Here is a 12,472-nt window from a genome sequence, read left to right on the forward strand (position 1 = left end):
AATAATTCCTGCATTATAATTCTTGTATCCATTTCTTCCTTCCCATTTCCTCTGTTACCTCCCAAGCCCTGGCCCTTTCTGACTTTTCCTGTAATGCCATTAGTGGCTCTTGGCTTCCTTTTCTACTGGATGTCCAATAAAAACATCAATGCATGAGGCATGCAAATGCAAAATCAATCTTTGTAAAGAACCACTCTGATCACATCACTTTCCTGGGAATGGTATTCAGGAGCTTCATTTTCATTACAACATTAGTCTCGGTCTTTTCAGTCTCATGCTCAGGATCCTGGCTTATCTAATGCACTGGGTGTATGCAAAGATATGGATCTATTCTAAAAGACTTTCAGACACAGCTCAATATTTCAACTGAGGCTCATCGGATGCTCAGTTTCACACACTGTTATCCCTTCATTGTTACCATATTTTTCTAAACTATTTCCTAGCATCTTATATCCCAAAAATTGATGAATACCATTCACCACTCAATGAATGAATAAATGAATAGAAAACCAATTGTGCATATACTTATTTGTTTAGTTACCCTTTCTCTTCACCTCTAATGGTGCTGGTAAACTGTTGGATTAAAAGACTGGATATGTATGTCCTGGGAGTCTATGGATTCAAGGCCCGGCCTTGCCACTTTCGTCAACTACTGCCTTGGACAAGTCACTTAATCTTTTCACATTGCAGTAGTTTTCCCTCTCGAATGGAGATAAGAATAGTACTGCTGCTAGTGTTGTTGGAAATATCAAGTAATGTTGAGCACTTAGACCCTAGAATACATTAAAATTCTTAGCAAATGTCAGTCATTGTACTTTTTCTATCCCTCCCTGATCATCAGCCTCCTTCTATTACATACTTTTGTATCCACTGACATGTATCAATGTTTTAGTCAAATGGTAGGTAATGGGTACAATACGATGTTCAGCTCAGAAGTTTTTGAGCTGTGTAATGGCAAGGAGTTGGTGCCATGACCTAGGAGTCAGATGGATACAATCTCTGGTGTCACTGAATGAACTTGTGTATATTAAACTCCCAGAAGTTCTTCATCTTACATAACTGAAACTTTTTAATCTTTGTCCAACACCTTCCCATTTCTCCCACTCCCCAGCCCCTGGCAACTACCATTTTTCTCTCTGTTTCTATTAGTTCCACTGTTTTAGAATTCCACATATAAGTGAGATCATGCTGTACATCTTTATATCTTGGCTATCTTGGCTACAGTGAGTAATGCTTCAATGTAATCAATGTCTTGGAGAGCTATCACATCTTGATTAACTGATAATGGAAGTCTATCTTCTCATTTTCCAAGACTAAACCCTCCATCTGTGAATGACATGTTTTTTCCTTTTGTCTTCTCCATTTTTTATCAGATAGCTCTTCTTTTATCAGATAGCTCTTCTCTTCCTTTTTCTTCTTCTTTGGAATTTTATTCTTTCTTCTCAGTGTTATTACTATGAATTATAAAGATCTCTTTTTTTTTTTTTTCAATCCCACCCTCTTCTCAGGAAACATACTCTTCCTTTGTTCCTCGTTGCTGTGTTTCAATAGATTATTTCTAATTTCTGCCCCAACATCTTTATTTCTGAGAATTTGGTCTCCTAGCATGCATGGTTCATAGACACTAACTGTGCTCTTTTTCCACATATGAGGCTGTGGTGTTGCTGAACTTAGATCCAGGAATCTGAAGAGTCTGATTTTTGTAAACCCTCTTTCAAAAGGAAGCGCTATCATGAATATTATTTCAGAATGGTGTTTTAAACTGTATCCTAGATATTTTTCTATTAACACACAGATTCAAATTCTATGATTTCAGATACTCCTGTTCATCATAAGAAATTACAGGCTAAAATCTTCTTTTCCTAGACTTACTTGCTGCTATGGTTCTAAGTTTCCTGTAGTGAACCTAGAATGAAAAGCACGTGTATATAGTTTGGAATTGCCGGAGGGGTGTGAATGTCAGTCCCACTTTTCTCAGGAGGTGCACATGGACAAGAAGCTCTGCAGATATGAATGAGGGAAGCATCCGAACTCCCACTCAGCAGCCTATTCATCCAGTTTCTGGAGTGCTGTGGCTGTGATTATCAGCTGAGGGGTAACCTGGCAGCAGGGCTCCCTGACCTCTAGTTAGTCACTGCAGACCTCACATGTGGACCACGCTTATGCTATTTTGTGACCTTGAAGGTAGAATATTGGTGGCTATCTTTGGTCTTTTCTCTGCCTTTCCAGTGATTTTATAACCAGTTTGTTCTTTATAATAAATCAGTTTCTGCTTGATTTCCTCATCAATTTCTATCTGGTAAAAGTCTCAAATACTAAAAGAATTGGAACATAAGTAACTGAATTTACTAGATCCAGTAACACTGTTACATGCAGTGTCACCATAATTGTTTGCAACTCAGGGACTTCTGTGCTGAGATAGGTTCTATCTACTTCTGTTTTGAGTGACTACCTTACTTCCATAAGGTTTTATATACATTTTTCTTGTTTCGATTATGCTGTGGTTTGAATGCTGGCTTCCCTCCAAATTTTATATGTTGAATATATTATTAAGAGTTGGGGTCTTTTGGGATGTAATAAAGTCATAAGACATCTACCCTCATGAATAAAATTAGTGCCCCCATAAAAGAGGCTGAATGAAGTATGTTTGCCCCTTTCACTATGTAAGGACACACAGAAGGCACCATCTATAAAAAACAATTCGGTTATTCAACGTGCACCAAAACCCAAATCTGATGGTGCCTTGATCTTGAATTTCCCAGCCTCTAGAACCGTGAGCAATATATTTATGTTGCTAATACATTACAGAGTCTAATATATTTTGCTATAGCATCCAGAACAGAGCAAGAAAAATTGTGAGCTTAATATATTATAGCCCACCTGCAATACATCTGAATGCTGTAAATTCCTTCTCATTTCACTACTCACCTAGTTTTTACCAACTGCCAAATCCAAATTATTATTTAGATTTTTTTCACAGTAATTCACCAATTATATTTACATTTATCCTTCAAAGTAGATACACTATCTCCCTGAATAATTTCTTTTATTTTTTTGTCCTTACAAGTCCATGGATTAAACTGAAGTAGTCCAGAGATCTGATCTTGATTTTCCCATTTTTACCTCTAATATTCTCCATAGAATCCCTCATTGTATACCAGACAGAATGTAAATATGATGAATTATTATTATTATTATTTGAGGAGGAGGAGGATGAGTCTCGCTTTTGTCGCCCAGGCTGGAGTGCAATGGCATGATTTTGGCTCACACTGCCACCTCCGCCTCCTGGGTTCAAGCAATTATCCTGCCTCAGCCTCCTGAGTCGCTGGAATTACAGGCACTCACCACCACACCTGGCTAATTTTTTTGATGTTGTTGTTTTTGTATTTTATTAGAGACGGGGCTTCAACATGTTGACCAGGCTGGTCTCAAACTCCTGACCTTAGATGATTCGCCCGCTTCGGCTTCCCAAAGTGCTTGTATTACAGGCATAAGCCACCTTGCCCTGCCAACATGATGAATGCTTTTAAGATCTATAACTTAATTTCTCTCTACCTCTCTATTCACATTACCAACATGGGTCTTCTCACACAATATACCCTTCCAGTCTTTCATTAAATGCCTTACTCATTAACAGTACCTATCCTTTCAGAGCATAGTGCCTATGTACAAGTGTAACCTTGATGTTTCTTTCAGTCTTTCCCTTTCTTCTTCTCTGGACCTGTTTCTACTCCCTCTTTCAGACTCAATTCAAAAGTTGACACCTTTTGAGAGCCTTTTCCAAGAACTCCAGTCAGAATTCATTTTTATTCTCCCAAACCTTTGATTCGCATTTCTACAGCAACCTTATATCTTTTGAACTCTAACTTATGGGTAAAGACCAGATTCCATACATTATTTATCTTCAGATTCCTAAGATCTAGAACAATGTCTGGCACCTACTAGAAATTCACTATTTTTTGAGTGAATGAATTAAAAAGTGATTAGGCATTGATGCAAACATGGATTCTCTGAAAATAATGTCAAGTTATCCCGATTTCCTTTTCTTCATAACAATATGAGAATGAGAAAATCAAGAATATGTTATGAATAGTTTCTGAATATCACTGTTTGCTTAATGAGTTTAAAAAAAAAATCCAGATGTAGACTTTTCCAGGCTAGATAATAAAACTGATTATGTTATAAAGAAACCTGGCATTATATTTAGGTGAAGAAAGGGTGATACCAAATGAACTAATTTTAACATGCTTTCAAGTGTTATGGAGCATGGGTCTGGCTAAGATAAAATCTGGGTACACGGACCAGTAGATCGGCCATAATTCCATATCTTTAGAAATCTATTCAATTGATCCAGTTTAACCTGTAAGCAGATCTCTGTTCTCAAGGATGACCGACACAGGCTTATCCTGACTTAGGTGAAAATACAGATGAGTGCTTCACGGTACTGTACTTGTGACTTAAATTAATTCTGAAAAAAAGAGCTAAAATATTGAATTTGACAGGGTTTCAGTAGGTTAAAAAGTGAGTCAAAACTGACACGATGAGATTTAATAGGGGTAAGTAGAGAGTCCTGAACTGAGGTTAAAAAAATGAATTGTGAAGCACAGTATCAGAGGCCTCTCTTAATAGCAGTTTGTGTAAAAAATCGGTAGGACGAACTCCTAAATGGAAAAAAATGACAAAAGTCAAATGAATTTTATATTATTTAATAGAAGTATAATGTTCAGAATAAGTAAGGTCATTATCTCATTTTACTATGCCTTGGTCCTTGATGTCTAGATTTATGTATAATAACTAAAGAGGCATCAAGGTACTGACTTCTATCTAAAAGAAAAGTGACCAATAAGAACTATCATTATGCCATAATAATACCTACCTAATCTTTGTTGAATACTTGCCATGTGCTGGTTATTTGAATGCATTAACTCACTTAGTTGTCACAATACTGTTATTAGGTAAATCTTGGAATGACTGCACAGAAACTCCTAGAGAGCTGAGGCTCTCATTCCCCAGGGGCTGGACATACTACCTGATGACAGCTTACAGCCAAGTCCCTCCCATCACATTGCCCAGGAGAAGGTGACTTTATCGAAAAGGTGCATCAATTAATGAAACAAAGTTGGGATTATTATATTTAGGATTAAGGTGTAATATAAAAAAGTTCATCAGTTAAAAAATATAACAATGATGAAATGAATTAAGAAATTTAAAAATATATAAATGAAATATATTGATAATATTATATTATCAATTACTCGATAATAAATTATTGAGTACTTGATAATAATATATTATCAATTACTTGATAATAATATTTAAAATGTAGGGTAATGATTTTTCAAAAAAAGAAATAATACACATGCATATAAATATACAGAATGCCTTTTCAGATAATCATCTTTTGGAAGTAGAAAACTGTAAGGAACAAATAACACTATATAGTCAAACTTTTATTTAGCCTTACGAGCTGTACAACTTTAATTTGATTCAAGATATGTACTTCAATCCAAACAGAGAATGTTTCCCACTAGAAAGCAGGATCAACACCTAGGAGGTACATTTTAAAACCCAATTTTATGGTGAAGTCTTAAAACATATACATATTTGTCTCTCCTATATTTCTAGTTAATATTTTGACTAAAAGTTAAGAAAACAAAATTGTCAAGCATGTACGTGGAATATTTCATATTTCTATAACAACATAGAAAGATTACATTTTTTTCCCAATTTTCTAAAGACAGAGGAGATAGGTAAAAGAAGACTACACCAACTCTTGCTCATTAATAGGAAGTCAGAGTTTAATGGAAAGTCCTTGCTTAGGGTTATCTGACTTAAACCAAATATATATACTTATTTTATTTCCATTTCAAAAATACTTCATTTTTATATTATTTTTTATAGGTTTAGGGGGTTTTGTTACAATCACATATTATGTACTAGTAAAGTTTGGGCTTTTAGTGTGTCTATCACCTGAATATTGAACATTGCACCCAACAAGTAATGTTTCAGTCTTCATCTCTCTCCCAGCATCCCACCTTTGGAAGTCTCCAGTGTCTATTTTTCCATGTGTGTACACACTGTTTTGCTCCCACTTACAAGTGAGAACATGCGGTATTTGAATTTCTGTTTTTGAATTATTTCACTTAGGTGAATGGCCTCCAACAAGCCTCTTTGGGTTGCTGTTTCTGTCTTGGCACGTGGGCACTCTTTTTACCCTGCCTGGATCGCAACACTGGACCCCTGCAACACGCCTTCCACTCCATTCACTCTGCTCAGGCTTTGACACCCCATGCCAGGCTTCTGTGCTTCACCCTACTCCCACACAGATGCCTACCTCGTTCCGATGTAGGGCTGAATTATTAAAAAGGGAAAACGTAAGGGAGTAAGAAGGAAAGGAGGACAAATGGGAGGAAAAAGTAAAAAGATTTTTGAACGCTGAAAAAGTAAATTTTTCCTATATTACCACTGAATGTGTACAAAAATTTCACACTAAATTTTGGCTCTTAATTTATTCCCTTTGGAAGTAAGGTATTCTGTTACACTCTAAAATACCATATGCCAAATAATCTTGACCTTTTACAAGGCAAATAAGCCAATGAAATCTTGAACTGTGGTAGCTTCATATATTTGGAAATATTTATATTTTTTATGTATATATATCTTACATCTTATTTAAAATCACAGTACAGTTTCAGTGTTTGGATGCTGCAGGACAGATTAAGTTTTCTACCAAATATTAGTATTAAAGAACAGTCCCATAACATAAATCGTATTTATAAATGTTGATGTTTAAATGTATGTTTCCTATCTAAGGCTGAGTGTCTGAATCATTTTTAGATCTTCATTACAATTTCAATTGAATCCACCTTCTTCTAAAACAAATTCTTAGCCTGGAATTGTATAAAGTTTGGAATATTAGCAGAATTGCAGAATAATATTCAAAAAAGTTTTCCAATATTTTCTAACTCAGCTTTAATGCAAAACTTTAATTTTTATTATGGTTGGACAGAAGAAAACTCTCTAATTTAATATATTCACTAGAAGGATAGGAGTAAAATATATTTTTCAATGAACAATATTGCAGTCAGTATCATGAGATATGAAGGTGCGTGCACATTAAACATTACCTGTGAATTTCATGGAATTATTTAAACCTAATCAACATAATGTTTTAAATACCAAGTATTAATACACCCTCCCCAAAATTCTGGTCATTTATTAAGTTGTACCTAATGGAAAAACACATCATTTATAAAATGGCAATATACAATACTGGATCAATATTAATAACATTATATATACATATATATACACATATATTGATCCTATATCTAATTATTTATAAAATTATATACTAATTTAAATAAAAGTTGCATAACTTCCAAAAGCTTGGAATTAATTTGAGTAGTGAATGCTTCTTATTAGTATAGTTGATTCTTCAATTTATTATCAATGCATTTTGGTGAGACTTAGCACACTTCATTTTCTTATAATTTAATTTGCTTGTATAACAGTTTCTTCACATTTCTAAACTCTCATCTTGATTTTTTTTCTCCCTGCCTTCTTCTGTCAATTCTTCCCATGTAATCTCTTTTCTCCCTTCTCTATCAATGTGGTAAAATTTGAATTGGAGAATAGCAGCTTATCTAAGTTAAATAATAATTTGACATTATTAGCTTAAAAAGTTCCCTTCGTGGCCTTTATGATTAATGATATTAATATTTACAATATATCTATATAGCAGTAAAAATGAACATCTTTCTGAATTTAATATAAAATTAAAGTTATACATAAAATCTCTACCTGAAAAGGTTTTAAAATTTCTTTACAGAAGCTTTTAAGTCTGTTAAAATATAATATTACAATAATTTTCTGATATTACTTTACTTACTCTTAGAAGACTGTAAATCACATTTTTTCCATTTGAGCTATATAAACTTTTTTTTTTTTTTGAGATGGAGTCTTGCACTATCGCCCAGACTGGAGTGCAGTGGTGCGATCTCGGCTCACTGCAACCTCCGCCTCCCAGTTTCAAGCAATTCTCCTCCCTTAGCCTCCCGAGTAGCTGGGACTTACAGGCACCCGCCACCACGCCAGGCTAATTTTTTTTTTGTATTTTTAGTAGAGACGGGGGTTCACCATATCAGCCAGGATGGTCTAGATCTCCTGACCTCGTGATCCGCCCGCCTCGGCCTCCCAAAGTGCTGGGATTATAGGTGTGAGCTACCGCGCCCGGCCTATAAACTATTTTTTAAAATGTATTTTAGGATTCCTCACCAGTCTTGTAAAACATAGTGGCAAATTTTATAAATAAGTAAACAATATCTGGCTTTCTGGTTTTCCTGAATTTTTTATTCTATCTGTTAGTATTTCTATATCTTTAAGCTTTAGAGGTAAAACTAGAATATTAACATATATATATATATACACACAAAATAAAACATTTTCACCACATTTATGCAACCTTCAATTTTCTATTTTCCTTCAGAAGTAAGATAGCTATTTGTACTTTCAAGACTAAAAGTTTAATATATATCAATTACAGTTCATTTTTTCTCAGAGTGTTTTGATTTTTAATTTTTTTGTCAGGATTCTGTCTTTATTTGAAATATAATTTAATTTCTTAAAACATATGTTCTCTATTTCTTTCACAGATATCTCAATTTTAAAGTTGGAGGGATTTGAATCAGGGTTTAAAGTCAATCCTGATGAGTAAATACATTCTGTGTGCTCACTGTATAGCAGACACAATGAAGCAATCTCTATTGTTACTTATAAAAATGTAAAAGATATTTTTGCTAACATTTAAAATTACACGACACCCACTTTTTGGAAGTTCATATTTTTCTTATAGACACGCTGAAGTCTAAGGTTTTGGAAAATTTTTATGGATGCAAAATTGTTGAACATATTTACAGGGAACATGTGACAATTTGATATAAGCAGACAACATATAATGATCAAATCTGAGTAACTGGCATGTCTGTTCTTTCACACATTTGTCATTTCTTTGTGTTTGGAACATTCCAAATCTATCCTTCTATTCTGAAATATACAATAACTCATTGCTAACTATTATAGCCCTATTGTACTACTGAACAGTATATCTTATTCTTTGTAATCAACTGTAGTTTTGTGCTCCTCGAGTAACCTCTCTGTATACCCTCCTTCCCAATACACTACCAAGCCTCTGGTAACCACAGTCTACCAGATACCTCCAAGAGATCCATTGTTTTATCTCCCACATATAAATGAGACTACTTTATCAACTGAAATTTTCATTTGCTTTCAGAAATATTGTGTGAGATCTCACAAAGTATTGTGCTACACTTACCAGCCAAAGCAAGAATGTATTCTTGAAATCTTGTTCCTATGCGATTAGTGGCTGTGCAATTATAGCGTCCAAAGTCATTGTCAGATGTAGGTGCAATCTGAAATAATTATAATAACAAAAGTTACAATTCTAAAACATCACAGAAGTTTTAAAATAAACCCCAGTATGACTACCACTTTCACATGTTTCATTTTTTTACCCAACAACTCCTTACCATATATTTTTAATTTTCTTTATCAAGTAAGCATTACTAAATAATATAAATCCTTTTATGATATATCCATGGGCCTATAATATCCATAGGACTAGGCAAATCAGAATTTATCTATTAATTCATTAAGTAAACAAATGGCACCACTTTGATGTATCTATTAAATAGCAAAACCAATAGATCTACATATATGTAAAGCTCAGAAAGTAGTACACACACAGTTTGAAATGTGTGTGTGTGTGTGTGTGTGTATATATATATATATATATATAGTTTGCAGTCAATGTAGGTGTAAACTTGAAAACAGGAAGCTTGTAATAAAAGCATTGTTAACTGTTTTCTACGTTTTGGCCTCAGACCAGTTTGCTTTAAAGTTCAAGAAAGGCTCCAAATATGTGATATTTCTCTCCCTGTTTTGAGTTATTGAACATATAATAGTAATGAAGGAGGAAGGATCATTCTTAAAGAAATCTTTCCAGGAACATATTGTGCAAGAAAATGTTGCTCTTTGCAACAATACTTATAGACAGGTACTTTTTCTCGCTATCTAATAACAGTATCTTGCCTGCATTTCTGTTCAATTCCTATCATTCTTTTTTCAGTCTAGGTAGAAAATAGCTGACCTCTATCCTTACACATTTGAAATCCATAATTAAGTTAACCTTTAGGGATTCTATTGGTGAACACTGAGACAAACCCTGTAATTCTAATGTACAGAAATTCTGAAGTATCAATTTAGATAAGAGATTTGATGATAGTAATAGATATAATTTTCAATCTCTGTAACTATTATTAAGAGAGAATATGCTTACAAGAGTTGCTGTTAATTTCAACTCTATCCCAAAAGAGGGAAAAATGATTTTGTGGTAATGGGAGGCTATTAACTAAGAGTGCAATTTTGAGGTCCATTGAAGATGATAATTCTGAAAGAGTACAGAAAAGCTGTGTCATTCATTTTCTAGTCAGCTGTCCATCTAGAAACAATCATAGGAATGAGCTTAGCATTTGTAACAGCTCTTACATAATTACTGCTAAGTGATTAAAATATTCCTTTTTCTTATGTGTAGCTTTTAATAAGCAAGGCTGTTTTAACTCTAAACTAATTGTTCCAATGAGAAATGGATTTAACCAAAAATTCTTATTCTACATGCATATGAGAAAGTTATTTGCAAATTCAACAGAGAAGAATGTGTTCACTGAATCAATACAATGCCAAGACAGGATAGCCACAACAAAGAAACGTGACTATTACACAGCTCCTTAAGATTAATAATTTAAGTAGAGCCATTTTCATTGGAACAATTTCTTAAAAGCTCAATTCTTTTTTTTTTTTTGGTGGTGTTCTTGGGAATTCAGCTATCAACAGATAAAAGTTTATCTTAAATAAGGAATCTTTTATCATGTTGTATGCTTAATAAATAAAGAAAACACCCATCATGGCATAGATTCACACACACATACACATACACACACACACACACACACACACACACACCCGCACACATGCTCTAGATATAATCTGGCCAAATCATGTACCCTGAAGCTTATTTGATGTATTCTAGGAAAGCAACATAAAACCAAAGTCCAATAGTGGTTTTACACTTAAACCCAGCACAATGAAATGTTATATAATTGTATGAAAATATAAGATGACAAGGGTATATTATAAAACATCAAGTAAAAATATTTAAATGTTTAAAAAGTGCAAAGCATTGAAAATATTAATCAAGAAACATCTACTGGTAAACATTTACTGATAAACATCTACTAGAAACATCTACTGATAAAACTACTTCTTCATATTTAAATACAGGCATACCTGTTTTATTGTGTCTGTTTTTATCGTGCTTGAAAGATGGTGTTTGTTTTTTTTCTTTTTACAAATTGAAGGTTTGTGGCGATCCTGCATTCAAGCAATCTATCAGCACCATTTGCTTTTTTACACTTGATGTTCTAGGGTACATGTGCACAACGTGCAGGTTTGTTACATATGTATACATGTGCCATGTTGGTGTGCTGTACCCATTAACTCGTCATTTACATTAGGTATATCTCCTAATGCTATCCCTCCCCCCTCCCCCACCCCACAACAGGCCCCAGTGTGTGATGTTCCCCTTCTTGTGTCCAAGTGTTCTCATTGTTCAATTCCCACCTATGAGTGAGAACATGCGGTATTTGGTTTTCTGTATATTCTGTATATTTCTGTATATAAAAACATGCGGTATTTGTTTTGGTATATGATCGTTTCCAGCTGCATCCATGTCCCTACAAAGGACATGAGCTCATCCTTTTTATGGCTGCATAGTATTCCATGGTGTATATGTGTCACATTTTCTTAATCCAGTCTGTCATTGATGGACATTGGGGTTGGTTCCAAGTCTTTACCATTGTGAATAGTGCCGCAATAAAAATACGTGTGCATGTGACTTTATAGCAGCATGATTTATAATCCTTTGAGTATATACCCAGTAATGGGATGGCTGGGTCAAATGGTATTTCTAGTACTAGGTCCTTGAGGAATTGCTACACTGTCTTCCACAATGGTTGAACTAGTTTACAGTCCCACCAACAGCGTAAAAGTGTTCCTATTTCTCCACATCCTCTCCAGCACCTGCTGTTTCTGACTTTTTAATGATCGCCATTCTAGCTGGCAGCACCATTTTTTCAGCAACAGTTACCCATGTCCTGTCTCTCTGACTTTTTGGTAATTCTCTCAATATTTTAAACTTTGCATTATTATTAAATTTGCTATGGTGATCTGTGATCAGTAATCTTCGATGGTGCTAGTGTAACTGTTTTGGGGAACCACAAACTATGCCCCTAAGACAGTGAACTTAATTGATAAATGTGTATTCTGACTGTTCCACTGACTGGCCATACTTCCATCTCTCTCTCCCTCCTCTTTAGCTTCCTTATTCTGTGAGACA

At 34.4% G+C, this 12,472-nt stretch overlaps 1 protein-coding gene across 4 annotated transcripts in view; it reads right to left on the bottom strand.

Moving 5' to 3' along the window:
• Positions 1-12,472, bottom strand: part of NCAM2 (neural cell adhesion molecule 2) — a 570,634-nt gene that overhangs the window by 110,432 nt on the left and 447,730 nt on the right. For all 4 annotated transcript variants that reach the window (XM_005548903.5, XM_065541469.2, XM_065541470.2 and 1 more), the window contains exon 11: positions 9,335-9,431. In XM_005548903.5, the coding sequence (XP_005548960.1) occupies positions 9,335-9,431 (97 nt within the window). The remainder of the gene's footprint in view (positions 1-9,334; positions 9,432-12,472) is intronic.

The sequence above is a fragment of the Macaca fascicularis genome, chromosome 3 (assembly GCF_037993035.2).
Source record: "Macaca fascicularis isolate 582-1 chromosome 3, T2T-MFA8v1.1".
In the NCBI taxonomy this organism is placed as follows: domain Eukaryota; kingdom Metazoa; phylum Chordata; class Mammalia; order Primates; family Cercopithecidae; genus Macaca; species Macaca fascicularis.